Raw genomic sequence first — 16163 nt, 5'->3', positions numbered from 1 at the left:
GTGTACCCTGATTCCCCACCTACGATGCGCAATACATTACCAAAGTCGCCGTTTTCGCCTGTCAATCAGGCTGGTCAGGTCGGGTGGGCGTGTTCACAGCGCTGGTTCTTCCTCAGCTTTACGTTGGTGGCGTAGTGGTGTCCGCACGTTGAGGTGACTAATCCACTGTGGGCACGTGAACAAGGAGCGCGCGATCTGCGCTATCACCCCCTGTCATCGGTGGGGGCGGCCATCTTCCTGGGGCTCTGGTGCAATTAGTCACTGAAGAAGACCCTAGATTCGGTGTATGACGGTTGCAGATGGCGACATAACCTTGGAAGCTTCTTGTCTAATAATAATCTTTATTTTTATATAGCGCTAACATATTCCGCAGCGCTTTACAGTTTTTGCACACATCATCATCACTGTCCCCGATGGGGTTCACAATCTACATTCCCTATCAGTATGTCTTTGGAATGTGGGAGGAAACCGGAGAACCCGGAGGAAACCCACGCAAACACGGGGAGAACATACATACTCCTTGCAGATGTTGTCCAAAGTGGCATTAGAAGATTTCGCCCATCTCACATCCAGAGCTGTACGGACTTGTAGTGACATACACCTCCCTATTTGTAAAATCAATTATTTTAAAGTCGAAAACAATCCGACCACTTTGTTATATCGCTCCGATCTTCCATCAGTTCCTGATGGGGCCTGATTGCCTTGATCCCCAGTAATAATTTGAGGTCCCTCCGTTATTTCTTGTTCATCACTGCTCTAGAACCACAACGCAGCCACATTCACCAACATGGAGGGTGTTGCACATCCATACGGGGAAGGCGGCCACGAGTTTGAAAGGTTGCGTTACCTTTCTTTTGATCCTCCTTCTCTGCCATCCTCTGCTGAGCTTTTCTGAACACTCGGAGGTGAGTAGCAAAGTCATCTACTAATCGGGTGGTAAAATAAGGCTGCCAGTCAATTTCTTTAGACCTGAAAGAGAGAAAGAGCTTTTACTACAACACACATTAACGTCTGAGAACATAAGGAGTTATTACATTAAAAGCTCCATGCTATTAGTAGTTTATACCCATTCCTTCATTTTAATTGATGGGTTATTCCCAACTCGGCCTGTTATTCCCTCTGCACTGATTATGATTGGTGAGCGCCATAAAGAAGGCAGAAGTACTCGCCCTCAGTGTAATGTACGCACTAACCCTCTCGGACTTAACGAGAGTTAATTCATTAGTTTCCAATACTTTGATTGCTAATATCTCCGCAAAGAAAAGGAAAAATAAAAAGCAATAAACACAACATTTTACAGCACTTTGTAGCCACAATTACACGGTGTGGCCAGTTCAACATGAAAAACTTGGTGAAAGGTCCTCTTTATCCGGGCCAGGGATCATTTTCATTAGGATTCGGCAAGATACAGAAGGAATCGGTGTGTGATATACACACAGGTAGGATTCCACTCGGCAGGCATGCAAATCGCTTATGAGCAGTCACTAAAAACCAGCAAGTAAAGCCCAATCTTAACCATGAGTATATTACACAGTGATAGGATTCTGCTGGATACAGTACCTACTGAAAGGTAACCCAGGCATGGAAAGACCTATTAGAATATCTATTGAGAGGAGACTGAAGATGGTTCTCCTTAAAGTCTACATTTAAAAGGATTGTTCCAGGCATGAGGTTTCAGCATGCAGTCATTCTATGTGACTGCAGACTTTTCAATCCTCACAGTGAGCGCACTCCATGTTGAGCGTTATCCAGTGCAGAGAGTGGGAGCCCACTCGTCTGCAAGTATGAAATATGCATACTTATTGCCACATCACAACTAGACGTGCCCAGACTCACTAAATTCACTTGTACTGAGCGAGATAACACTCGTCTAGTTGGAAAGTTCCTGCTTATATGCAAATCACATACATGCAGTCAGGTGACCACCCTCTTGGCACTGTAGAATTCTCACCATGTGCTGCGAGGACTGAAAAGTCTGCAGTCACATAGAGTGACTGCAGACTTTAACCTGATGCCTGAACAACCCCTTCAAGTTCCTTGAGACTGTGTTGCACTTTAGACTGGTACATGTAGGTAAGTAATCTCATTATTGGTAAGCGCTACCCTCTGCCTCCTTACAGCCATCCTTCTTACTCCATAAGATCAGGGAGCTTTCAGTCTTTGGCTTCATATCCAACTAAAGCTTTTCGTTTCCCTGAACATCTTAAGGAGCAGAATAGAACAACAGATGGGACAGATGGGAAATCAATTCTCCAAACTCTAATAGATTTTGCAGCAGTTTGTGTGTCTGACAAGATTAGATCCAGGTCACAATAAGGTTTTACTTTGGCTTCCAAAGAAACTCGAGTGACTCATCTTTCCTCTGGATCATAAGACATGAAACAAAAAGAAAGCATTTGATGAGAATGTTCTGCCATTGTTTCTCTATACCAAACTAGGAGGACAGGAGACACAAAGGCTGCGCACAGATTTGGTTCCCAGAAGATTGCCCAGTCTGGATGGAACACTGTACCAAGCTCTGATGTGTTTCACGGAAAGTACTTACAACCTTTCAGTGACTGAAAAAAGTTCCACTAAACATAAAAAAGTAAAAGTAACTCATAAAAGAATTATAGCGCTTTTGGCCAATCACACTGACTTTGCTGTCACTGTAAAACACTGCGCTTTTTTCTGCCGCAATAACATCCCAAAAAAAATTCAGCTTGTGAACAAGCTCCGCATTTAATATTTTTATTCAATTGACCATAAAAATATATTTACGCCAAGTTGCAACTTAACAAGGAAAAAATAAGAGTTTCTCCAAAAGTCAACTGAGTGCACGTGCAGGAAGGCTGCGCCACGTTCTCGGTCACAGCTAAAGGACGTGATAAAACAGTTTACTTACCGGGTGGAAAATTGAACAAGTGCATTCTGAACAGTCTGACGGATTTCAAGGAGAAATGATTCGTCCTCGCTTAGAGTGTAATACCAATACTGGATATAGTCCCTCAAGGAAAACTGGATCACCTAAAAACACACAGAAAACCCGTCTGGAGGATTGTCAGAGTCATAAGCAGCGGCAGAAATGCAATAACACACGCCGCCTGCCACAAATCTAAGGAAGACGCCATAAGATGCACAAACGGCATAGGATATAAAATACTGGTGTGCCACTAATCAGAGCGGGGAAGATCAGTGACGGCCTGCAGTGGTGGCCATACTGGCTATCACCCAACTTTCCATGATACAACTTACCAAACATAAATCAAAATACACACGAGATGGGTGATATACGTGCTCTAGAGTTTCAGGGGGAAATGTGATTGATAACCCGCAACTTCCTGCTGACATTACAGTATAACACGGTCGAGAAATCATCATAGCACTCGGACCAGTGTTATTCTATGGGGCAGATCACATCTGCGATTATTTTCATAAAAGAACAATGGCAGCGAGACTCGGCTCACACGCATCCTTACAAGCCTATGGGTGCGAGTCAAGCATTGGACTGCACTAGGATGTCATCCAAGTGCAGTCCAATACATGGTGAGTCAGGCCATCGAGGAGATGCAGAAATGACTTTCTCCACCTTCTCTGCACCTGTGCTGCGATCCTGTCATTCAAGAGGATCGAAGTACAGTAGCACGACGCTCGGCTCCCGTTTGTGGCAGAGCAGGAGCATCTCGCACCAAATGCTCTCACATCTGATGCCATAGTCTCGTGTGATTCCAGCCTAATGGCGCATTGTTACCCTACATTGAGTTGACTGTGGCAGAGAGAATTAAGCTACGGGGGTATAACTGCAGCGATCAGTGACTGTCTGCTGCAATCACATGGAGAAGGACAATATATTATGAGAACTGCTCAGTATAGTGTTGCCGTTGGTGGGAGATCTCAGGACGGGCGCCACATTGATTTAGGATTTTAAAGGGGAGAAAACGATCTTTATTCTCCCCGCCAGCATTCGGTATTCAGTCATAGAGGCTGGGCCGGTTCGGTCGCCCCTCAGAATACAGAGCGATCGCTGTAACTGAGCCCCTGGCCCTGACTGACAGCCGGCCTCAATGCAGAGCCAGTGTCAGTCAGGGCCAGATACGCAGTTATAGCGGCCGCTCGGTATTCTGAGGGGTGACCGAACCGCCCCCGCCCCATGACTGAACACCGAATGCTGGGGAAGAGAAAGAAAAAGGTCCATTTCTCCCCGCTGCATTCAGCTGCTAATGTGCAGGTTCACGGCGTTATTCCTTGTGACAGGTTCCTATTAAAGCAGGGGTGGGGAATCTTTTTTCAGCTAAGGGCCATTTGGATATTTATATCATCCTTCAGGGGCCGTACAAAGTCCGCCCACAATGTACATCCTGACTCTGGCACTGGTGTCAGGACGTAATCTTTCATCGCATGCCCTTCAGTGTTCAGTAGTGAACACTGTGTGTGTGTGCTAACAGAGCAAGAAGAAATTAATGAGCTGGTTGGAATCAAAATACAGCTCCCTGCCCCAGAATGTGGTCCCTGAGAATCTGCTCGGGGGCCTGATAAAAGGTCATCGAGGGCCGTAAATGGCCCTGGGGCCTGAGGTTCCCCACCCCTGCTTTAAAGCATATATGAACACTACACTATTTGTGGTTGGAATCCTTCTTTAACTAAATCTTCATCTTTTCTTGGGTAGCAATGCAGCATGGTCCCGTTCAGTCTTTCAGGACTTATAAGGGTATTTCCAGCTCAGACATTTGTGGCATGTGGTTTTATATGCATGGTAGATGGGGCCGATCCCACAACAGTGGCTGCAGTGAATGGAGAGGGTTTTTTCCATGGAGATGGTCCAGGCCTGTGTGACAACCTCTCAATCACATGGCATGGTTACGGTATGGCGATTTGTAGGAAACACTCAGACATATGGAAGCAGAAACATTTTGTGGTTTCCATGTCTTTGGGTCATCTCCCTCGATTTCTAGAATAATTCTCTCTAGATCAGCGCTTCTCACCCTGCGGTGCGGCCGCGGAGGCCATCTTTATAGTAGTGATTGGAGGTTACATGGCTCTACCTTTGGCGGCAGAAATCTCTAGTTTAGCAACATAATTGGCTGGTTCTGCCCCTACTGTAATACTGAACACTAGCAGAGCCTTCCACTATAGGTGGGGGCCCAGACATTACCCTGGTCTGGGGGGAGGCTCCAGTTGATAATGTTTCAGACGCCCCTCTCTAGGTGGCTAACACTGACTAGCGGAGATATATGAGGAGTGCTGACAGCGTCTGTGTGTTTCTGTGTCCTCAGCAGATTGTTATTGCAGAATTTCCTTTCCATTGTCTGTGGGAGAAGTCACTTCCTTTCTGCTATAGAGCGCAGGTGAGCGGCGGCACAATGCGAGAGAGCGCTGCACCGTGTGCTCACTGCGTCCTGCAAGGATAGACCCTCCGGAGGGCCTGTCAGTTATAGAAAACACTGGCATCTATTACAGAGGTTGGCCACTACTTTATCATTGTGGCCTATCCTTAGGTTGGGTAGTCATGTCTGATTGGTGGGCTGCATCACCCGGTACCCGCAGCTGTTGACGGTGGCGGAAATGCTCAGTTACGGAACTGCTCCATCTGCCGATAGTGGCGGCGTCAGGTACTGCACATCCGCCCCATATTTCACTTCCATTATTAATTCCCTCGTCTATTGCCTGTGTGACAAAGCCCCCCGACAACTGACGAACTGTAGGGATAACCCCACCGCCAAGAGGAATGTCATGTCCAGGTATCAATATAAGGAGGAATAATAGAGGAACAGTGCAACACAAAGATCTAAGAAAAGGCACTGTATTTTTACTCAACTACGTGATACTGCTATTCACACATCAGTTGACTTTTTTTTGTCTTTTGTCTTGTGGACTTTTTTTTGTTGCAAACAGGGCAATTCAATTTTCATCCATTTTTGATCCTAGAGTCCATATGTACAATCAGTTTTTTTTTTGTTTTTTTTATCTCGGACCCAAAGTTTCATTGATCCACACAAAGATCTGTTTTACAGTCGGATCAGTGTCTCCGATCTGCGAGACGCAGAACACGTCCTATTGTGATCTGTTTTGCAGATCAGACTCGGCCATTAAAGTCTATGAGCATCCATGTAACACTGATGACATGCAGAAGATAGACTTTATTCCATCTGCATTTAATCTATTTTTAACTAATACATTACTAAGTCAATGCATTAAAAAAATCATAATACAAATGAGAAAAGTACGACGACTACAGGAAAACAAGGCTATGGTAAACGCTTACTTGCTGCAGGGGTTCATCGATCATATTGGCACCGGTGACCCTTCTGTCAATCTTGATGGGTTTAGCTTCACGTTTCATTTCTTCTAAAACCTTAAAAAAATTAAAAAATAAAAACAATGACTATAGGCAATATGAGATTTTCAGCCCCACTAATGGAAACTAATAGAAGAGTGCTGTGGGCATGCAGAGGTTAGGCTACGTTCACACTAGCGTTGCGCCGCCCTGCGTCGGCGACGCAACGCGCGACGCACGGAAAAACGCGCGCAAACGCGCGCAAAAACGCACGCAAAAACGCGGGCGTTTTGCGACGCGTGCGTCGTTTTTTGACGAAATCGGACGCAAGAAAAATGCAACTTGTAGCGTTTTCTTGCGTCCGACGCTAGCGTCTAAAACGACGCACGTGTCGGAAAACGCGTGCAAAAAGACGCACGCGTCCCCTATGTTAAACATAGGGGCGCGTCGCCGACGCAACGCTAATGTGAACGTAGCCTTACTGCGGGGGAGGTGGTCCTGCTGTCCCATCACCCATACTGGCAATGGTGTGAGCCCTCATTATCTCCAGCTTTACAACAAATGGTGTGACATGATAAGAGAAGGCTTCCTCTCCATGGATTCCCTGTGTGCCCTGCACCAGACATTACCAAACAATGAGCAGCCTTGTGTCTTCCATGGAGAGTACCCCAGGAAAGACTCCATTCTGTATCAGCCCCATCCGTGGTGGCCACTTCTGTCAAGGTCTACACAATATTGCTATTTTACGGCAGGAGGTTGGTCTTGGACAGTCACAACCTTCCTCAGGGACAATTTGCCAAGGAAACGTCCACTTCTCAAGGTCTTATCATTGGCTCAGGGGTACAAATGTTTCCCCATGTTCGCCGTCTCATTGGGACTCCAACCCTATAATCCAGGAGACGTTTCCAGGCTTATACTACGGAAAATCTCTCCCATCAGTGCCAGCGCGAGTTTATGAGGCACCGGCCAATCGGATTAGCCTTTACGAGAGTTAAATCATAAACCTGACCTTGGTAAGGCTGTACATTTAGCAGATGTGGATTTGTAAAGGACTGATTATTGTTTTTTACTTAAAGAGTTATTGAACTTTTATAGTGAAAAAGTCACAAAATACAATGAAACCTGACCTCAGTCGTTCCCTGCCACCCCTGTCCTAATTTTGCCAAGGTCCTCCGTCAGTCTCCATTCTTAGTATTTGGCTGTGAACACCTCACCGATGTGACCAGTCATTGGCTGCAGCGGTCACATGTCTGCACAGACTGGCGGGAGACCCTGGAAGCGGAGTGTGTCAGATCGGAGAGCATGCCCACAACACTCTACCACTGACGTCCATAGGGGGGTTTCTGACTGTGGTTGATGCGATACATTCCTTTAAGGGGACTGTGGGCACAGAACTACTGTTCTAGCCGAGCACAGGCGCTCAGTGCATCATGGCGGGGCCAATCCTTTATATACACCTTCACATCTGCTGGGTTTCCGTCCATCTCCACCCTTCCTTCTCTATGACGCCAGAGCTGACAATCAAAGAAGAGGGGGGGTGAAGGAGGAACAGGCGGCAGGACACAGTTTAAACATTCTGTGCCGACAGGGACCATTTAAAGGTATAATGAAAATTTAAAAAAAGCATAAAACTTCACTAAACTGAACAAAGAACATTGTATAAGATGTCAAATACAGAGCTCTTTATTAATCCAATATGATAATTGGGGTACAGACCACCTCTGGATGAATAAATAATGGCGCTTTCGAGGGAAAACGATGTTTAAAAGGTTGGTACAAAGTTAAGAAGTTCTCCCCCCTCCTGTGGATAACGGTTAACGTACTAATTGATAGGGGTCTGACCACTGGGATCCCAAGCAATTCTGAGAACGTGGCTTTACTGAGCCTCATCGCAACGAAGGCGAGTAGGTCGCCTAATGAATGGAGGTCAAGCGTGTGCATCCCGGGCCATTCAGACAGGACTCTGGAGAGCTACATTTTTTAGCTCAGACTGCCAGTGATCAATAAAAGTGCATTGGCGCCACCTGATTTTATGGTGTCAATTGACCGCTGATCAGTAAATATTTATTGATTGGTGGCTATTTTTTGCCCGTTTTACACTGGCAGATCACACTTTTGATGATCTGTTCATTCAGTGCAGATAGGTTCTCATTGTTCTCGGCAGCACAGTTTCTGTCTACACAGGATGATGTGCTGCTGAGAACGTTAATCTTTTGTGCAGGTAATTCGTCAGGTGATCAGCAGCTGGTTATAGACAGCACTATTATTGGGAAAAGATTGCTCCTAGGAATCACGACAATCGTGAAGTTAACGGACATAAAAGGAGTTATCAGGAACTTTTGTTTGTTTTTTTCCTATGGGGCCAAAGAACCTACCAGCAGGATCTTGCCAACTATCTGCCTGTTCTGCCCTGCGACAATCTCTCCCAGCTGAGAGAGAGGTCACAGACTGCTCCTGCCAGCGATTCTCCAGCATCCTGTGATGTCACGCTGACAGTGCAGCTCTTTCTCTTCCTATCTGCTCTGTCGAAAGTATGTCACTGTGGACGTCACGGTGATTGACGCCAAATCCCTGCTGCCTAACTGCGGGATGCCAGCTGCGAATCAGCCGAATGTCAGCAGTGACCCCTGTTGACAGAGCAGACAGGAAGAGAACGAGCAGCACTGTCGACATGACATCACGGGAAGCAATAGAAATGCTGCCTGAGCAGGAAGCGGTTGTCACAGGGTAGAACAGGCAGGTAATTAGCCGCCTGCCAGAAAGATCTTGGCCTCATAGAAAAAAGTCCCAGCTAACCCCTTTAAGTGACTCCCTATCCAAGTGAATGGGAATAACATAAACTTGGTATAAAACCTTTAAGATGGACAAAGAACATAGATAAAGAGAAACAAAGAATGGGTCGTCTATGTTTATCATGATGAAGTGGCTGAAGATGTGAATAAAATAGTTTTTAATTTCTTAATTTCTCCTCTCAGTTTTGGAGATACAAGCTGTTAAATGCATATGCTTATTTCCTCTTCAACCAAGGAGGTGCTAGCAGAGATCACTGGGGGCATTGACTTTTTTTCCCCCCTCTATGACGTTGCCCATTTATAAAAGGAAGCATCATAACCCCACAACTGGCTTTTCTCAATCTGATAGTAAGACTGATGTCTAGCCAGGTCACCCAGATCAGCGATTACTGTGCAGAGGAAGGAGAGTAAAGCTATGGGTTCCAAGCGCTGCTCACACACTACAGCTCTCATCTCACTAAACGACAGTGCTGTGAAATGAGAGCTGCAGAGTGTGATAAACACCAGATACAAATCCCTGCTAACACCCGCTTGGTTGAAGTGAAATTCTTATATAAATTTCAAGCCAATATCTACGCAATGGAGAGGAGAAATAAAAACAAACACTTTTATTCAGATTATCATCCACTTAGTCATGATGTGGCCAGTTTAGCAAGTAAAGTGTGGTGAAAGGTTCTCTCTAAAGAGGAGCTGAGGTCCAAGGTCCATGTGATGCTGCATACACATCAAATAGAAGTTAGATTAACTTTATTCTAGAAAGATCAGACAAATGGAGCATGGGGTCAACACGTCAGTCCGGCAATAGCTGATGTCGGGAGGGAGAGGGCTAAAATACCACAATACCCAATCCCATGTTCCTGTCCACATTCAGTACATTCATCTCGATTAAAATAAACAAGTGTGCTCACGAGAGCAGAGCGTGTGTGCTTATGGCGAGGACGGAGAGATGGCTGTCAGATGGAAACAGTTATCTTTAGTGTGTCTAATAAAGGATACATGTAATCTACTATATAATTGTCTAAGGGTCACTTCCGTCCTTCTGTCTGTCTGCCCTTCTGTCTGTCACGGATGTTCATTGGTCGCGGCCTCGGTCTGTCATGGAAATCCAAGTCGCTGATTAGTCGCGGCAAAACAGCCACGACCAATCAGCGACGGGCACAGTCCGGAGGCAACATGACCGCTCCTTCCTTCCCGCAGTCAGTGCTCCCTCCAAGCGCTCACACAGGATTAATGGCAGTGTTAATCGACCACGCTATGCCGCGGTGTAACGCACTAGGTTAACGCTGCTATTAACCCTGTGTGACTAACATTTTACTATTGATGCTGCCTATGCGGCATCAGTAGTAAAAAGATCTCATGTTAAAAATAATTAAAAAAAAAAATAAAAAATCGTTATATACTCACCGTCTGTCGGCCCCTCGGATCCACAACAGGCCTTTCTCGCTCGCGACACTCCGGTAACCGGTCCATGCTGCTATCTCGCGAGATGATGATGTACTGGTCTCGCAAGACCGCAACGTCATCATCTCGCGAGAGCGCAATGCACTCTTGAGACCGGAGCGCGCGAGGAGCGTCGGTAACCACTGCGCTTGGATCCGGGGGCTCCGGAAGGTGAGTATATAACTATTATTTACTTTAATTCTTTTTTTTTTTTTTAACAAGGATATGATGCCCACATTGCAATATACTACGTGGGCTGGGCAATATACCACGTGGGCTGGGCAATATACCACGAGGGCTGGGCAATATACCACGTGGGCTGGGCAATATACCACGTGGGCTGGGCAATATACCACGTGGGCTGGGCAATATACCACGTGGGCTGGGCAATATACCACGTGGGCTGGGCAATATACCACGTGGGCTGGGCAATATACCACGTGGGCTGGGCAATATACCACGTGGGCTGGGCAATATACCACGTGGCTGGGCAATATACCACGTGGGCTGGGCAATATACCACGTGGCTAGGCAATATACTACATAGCTAGGCAATATACTACGTGGCTGGGCAATATACTAAGTGGACATGCATATTCTAGAATACCCGATGCGTTAGAATCGGGCCACCATCTAGTGTGTTATAAATGCCAATTCACAAATGAAGGATAAAACATGCAATATATCACTAAAATATAAACTGAATGGTAGCGGTTAGGATCATGAAAAGAATACGAGGAAATATGAAGATTACTGCTAGCAGACACCATCATGAAGTCAGATAATTGGGGCACGCCAATAGGGAACACAGCAATGGCAAAAATGAAGAGACCACTGCAAAATGTTCAGTTTGTCTGATTTTTCTCTTTATAAGTATATTTTTGAGTAAAATGTAAATTGTTCATTTATTCTATAAACTTCTGACAACATGTCTCCGAATTTCCAAGCAATAAATTTGGTATTTTTTTTCTGACAAAGAAAAGTGGTCAAAATTTAAAAAAAAAAAAAAAATAGTGCTTTCAGACCTCAAACACAAAGAAAACAAGTTCATAATCATTTAGAAACAACAATACCCCATAGTTTGTAAGCTTGCGAGCAGGGCCCTCATTCCTCCTGGTATCGGTTTTGAACTGTATTTCTGTTATGCTGTAATGTCTATTGTCTGTACAAGTCCCCTCTATAATTTGTAAAGCGCTGCGGAATATGTTGGCGCTATATAAATAAAAATTATTATTAATACTAATGTATTAACTTAGGAAGAGTTCAGAAATCAATATTTTGTGGAATAACCATGATGTTTAATCACAGCTTTCATGCGTCTTGGCATGCTTTCCACCAGTCTTTCACACTGCTTCTGGTGCAAAAATGTAAGCAGTTCAGTTTGTTTGATGGCTTGCGACTATCCGTCATCCTCTTGATTACATTCCAGAGGTTTTCAATGGGGTTCAGGTCTGGAGATTGGGCTGCCCATGACAGGGTTTTGATGTGGTAGTCTCTTAATTTTTGCTGGAGTTGTATATACCAGAACAGCTCCTTATGGCTGCATGTTACGGTCACGGATTCCTATGCTGGCACATGGCCAGCATCCTGGCAGCGTACGGGCACGGTATACCCACACAGTACAGACGTGAGGCATGACCGCAGTACAATGAGCACACCCATCATATTACCAGGACAGCGAGGCCACACAGAGGTCACATACAAGTAATCCATTCATTATCTCCTAAGTGACTGACGCCGCCGAGGAATAACATGATGAACATCTCTTATGGCAGAATGCTAATATAACGCTCCCTGCAGAAAGCCAAAGCTTTGGTAAGAAAATGCACAGAAAACCTAAGGCTATGTGCACACGTCAGGATTTCTTACAGAAATTTCCTGAACAAAACCGGACATTTTCTGCATGAAATCCGCATGTGGATTTTTCACGGTTTTTTTGCGTATTTCTCGCGTTTTTTTGCGTATTTTTCTGGAGGTTCTGGGATGCAATAATATAGTGGAAAATCTGCAAAAAATCCGCAAAATAATGAACATGCTGCGTTTTTTACCGCAATGCGTTTTTTCCCGCACAAAAATTGCAGAATGCATTCTAAATGATGGGATGCATATGTATGCGTTTTTTATGCATTTTATAGCGAGAAAACGTGAAAAATCGGCAACGTGGGCACATACCCTAAAAGCTATGCCAAACTGCATGCCCCTCCAGCACACCCATGTTATTTTGGAGCGTTTAAGTGAATGGTCCTGGGTACAGAAACACATTTCTCCCACATCATACACGGATAGTAACGCGGGCTGATAATACACCCGAGGTCGGCAGCCTCTGCGGGTCACCAGGATGTTTTCTATTCAGGTCTTTTAAAGACTAAAACCACATGCAAACAACGCAAAGTTACACAGCAATCAGGCGGGATCAACTCCTGCTCTGAGGCACAACCCACGTCTTGAGTTGTCTTTTTGGAGGATTGCCAGATATATAAAAAAAAAAAAAAGTACCAAATAATAGGTTTTTTTTTTAATACAAAGGAAAATAGGAAGAGCTGTGTTTCGGTTGTATCCACCTGTAACAAGTCCACATACAAGTTACATGGAATCAGATGTCACACTGACCTACCCTTGAGATTCCAGCAGAAGTTTGAGGAAGGAAGGAGAGCTCACATTTCTCGAGGTACTTCTCAGACGTTATCTTTCCAAACAGAAGCGTGACCACAAAACCCCTAAGTGGGAAAAAAAATTAATTAACGTTGCGCATGTGATTTACCTTCTTTTTTAGGTTCTAAAATTAAATAGAAAGTAAAAGTATCTTTGTGATTTTGTGCCAAGTAAAATGTAGCAACTTAACGCACTATGATGCAAACCTTAGCTGTGTTACTACCAGGGTTCTCCACCTCTTTAGCATGCCGAATACCCATCTTGTGTTCCTCTGATTAGAATTGGATAGACTGGCATAGAAAGAAACTGCAAAAACCTGTGGGCATGCGCAGACGTCAGGAATCGGCAGCACTTTGGACGCAGCACATGTCCGCTCCATCCAAAGCGATGCTATTTATTGAACGCAGGCGAATCCGCATGTGATCACGGAACCGAACGGCTTCACCGAGTCCAATAGATTGTACGGATGAAATTTATCTTGTGGAGGTTCACATCTCCGCAATATAAATAGACATGCTGCCGTCTGGAAAGACGCGCCACATGTCCGTCTCTGCATGTGAGCCGCGGGCGTCAGTGTAACGTCTTGAGGCTCCAAAAGTACGCAGCATCCAACCGGCAGCGTTTACGGATCATGTGCACATACCCTTAGGATAAATGCAAAAGTAGTAAATTTCCTCCACAATAGCCATGGAGGTTGTGCAGCAGCAAATCTACAGCATAATAAAGAACCAGCAGTATAGCTGAAATTTAAAGGGTTTATCCAGAACCATATATTTTTCTGTGTCTGTTCTGCCTAACACAGATTTCTGCCAGCACAAAGTGGTTACTGACTGCTCCTGCCGCAGATTCAGCAGCTCCATGTCAGCAGAGCAACTCTTCTTTGGGGCTGCTCTATCAATGGTCCATGACTGTCAACGCCATGGTGACTGACAGCCGCCTTCCCTCAGTTATGCAGAGGAGAGCTGGCTGTCAGTCATCATGACATCAGCAGTTATGCCCCATCAATAGAGGAGCCCGGAAGAGCAGCTGAATCGCCCACAGGAGCAGTCAGTGACCGCTCTGAGCTGGCGCCGAATAGAACAGGAAGATACAGTATCTGACTTTTTTTTTTCTTTTTACTATGAGCCTAGACAACCCCTTGCTTCAGGAGGTCACCGCTTCACAGCTGCCTCCCAGCTTACTACTCGCCGGGGAAAGGTGCTCCCCTGAAAGTTTGGCTTGGCGGAATGGTCGCTCCTTGGCTTCGAACTGCACACTCTCCGAGGTGGCAAACAGTGGCAGCTTTGCCGCTGCAGCATTGGAAGAGCGCTGGGGCACTGAAACCTGGCTGGATCCAGCCATGCGGCTAGCTTCAAAGCAAAGAGCATGTAAGGGCTGCGCTCCTACTAGATGCTATACTGCAGTATATAACAACAACCAACCGACAACCAAAGGGTCTCAGGTTCAAGTCTACCAGGAAGAACAAAAAAGTTAATTGAAAAAAATAAATAAATTATAAAAACTCAGATCAGTAAACTTTTTATTCCTTGAAAAAAAAAAGAAGCTTCCAATATTTGGTAGCCATGTTTATAAAAGTCAAATCTGTCAAAAAATGTAAAATGTACAGTAAAGCAAAAAAATAAAAACAAAACAAATGTAGAACAGAAACAAATGTTCCGGTCACCTTAACACACAAAAGCAATTCCTAACACCGCTCCATCAATAGAAAATTTTTAAAAAGTTTAAAAGTTACAAACTATGAAAATGGTCATTTTTTTCCACCACTAAAAAAACCAAACAAACAAAAAACTAAACTTTATACTGACTTGGATAATCATATTAACAGATTATTGTTATTATGCAAGTAACCCTTTTTTTTCACCATTAAACACCATTTGGACTTTATTTTTTTGCTTCTCCAAGTACATGGTAAAATTGTGTATTTTAAAACTACAAATCACGACAACGAGCCCTCATACGGCTATGTACTGTAAATGTAAAAAAGGAAGGGCTCATGGAAGGTGTGGGGGATAAAGAACAAAAGCAAAAATTCACCGAGGCAGAGGGAGGTTACAGCTTTTTTCCAAGAATAGAAAAAATAAAAAAGTGAATGTCATAAATAAGTTCCTAAACATTTAACCCCGTCACCCCGGGCGATTTTCCGTTTTTTATTTTTTCCTCCCCTACTTCCAAGAGCCAAAACTTTTTTATTTTTCCGTCCTCACAGCCGAATGAGGGCTTGTTTTTTGTGGGACGAGTTGTACCTTTAAATGGCAATTTTTGGAAGGGTTTTATTTACCATTTCACTAAATGAATACGATTCTCCAGGTCAGTACGATTACGCAGATATCAAACATGTATAGTTTTTTTTTTTTTTACAAAACACTTTGCTTGTGTCGCCATTTTCGGAGAGCTGTAACGCGTTACATTTCCAGGATACTGTGCTGTGTGATTGCTTATTGTAGCGACTTGAGCTGACGTTTTACGGATAATATTTTGGGGTACATACAATGTATAGATCGCCTTTTATTGCAAGGTAGTGATGCGCGCGCCCCCCCACCCCACCAAAAAAAAATCGTAATTCAGGCATTTTGATTTATTTTCTTGTTACACGGTTTACCGATCGTATTAATTTACCTTACGTATTGAAAGTTCGGACTATTCTAAACGCTCGATCTCCTATGAACGCCAGCTACAGGCTTACTTTCACAAGAGAATTGTCATGACAAGCAGAGGTCTTCAGCAGACCACCGGCTGTCATGGCAACCCATCGGTGCCCCACAATCACATATTGGGCACGTGGAATACCGCGCCTTCCTGCTAGCGCATGCCAAATGGCGCGGTCGGAAATCGACAGCAGCATTTAACCGGTTAATGGCTGCTGGCTCCACTCCACTCGTGGCTGATAGAGGCACATGACGGCTGATTAAATCAGCTACTGTATCATCTTCCGGGAAAGATGTGGGCTTGGCGTGCGGTGCCCACATCAAAGGCAGGGACATTAAATATGATGTAAATGTATATCCTGTGTCATCAAGGGGTTAATA

General features: G+C 44.7%; 1 protein-coding gene across 1 annotated transcript in view; it reads right to left on the bottom strand.

The window, feature by feature from the left end:
• SNX13 (sorting nexin 13) overlaps window positions 1-16163 on the bottom strand; it is a 133683-nt gene that overhangs the window by 75914 nt on the left and 41606 nt on the right. Inside the window, exons 3-6 of the mRNA XM_069729827.1 lie at window positions 13100-13202; window positions 6242-6331; window positions 2885-3006; window positions 848-969 (exon numbers count right to left, since the gene is read on the bottom strand). Of these exons, the coding sequence (XP_069585928.1) occupies window positions 848-969; window positions 2885-3006; window positions 6242-6331; window positions 13100-13202 (437 nt within the window). The remainder of the gene's footprint in view (window positions 1-847; window positions 970-2884; window positions 3007-6241; window positions 6332-13099; window positions 13203-16163) is intronic.

This window comes from Ranitomeya imitator, chromosome 6 (genome assembly GCF_032444005.1).
Source record: "Ranitomeya imitator isolate aRanImi1 chromosome 6, aRanImi1.pri, whole genome shotgun sequence".
In the NCBI taxonomy this organism is placed as follows: domain Eukaryota; kingdom Metazoa; phylum Chordata; class Amphibia; order Anura; family Dendrobatidae; genus Ranitomeya; species Ranitomeya imitator.
Note: the sequence above shows the minus strand (reverse complement) of the source record. Positions and strands in the feature narration are given on the sequence as shown.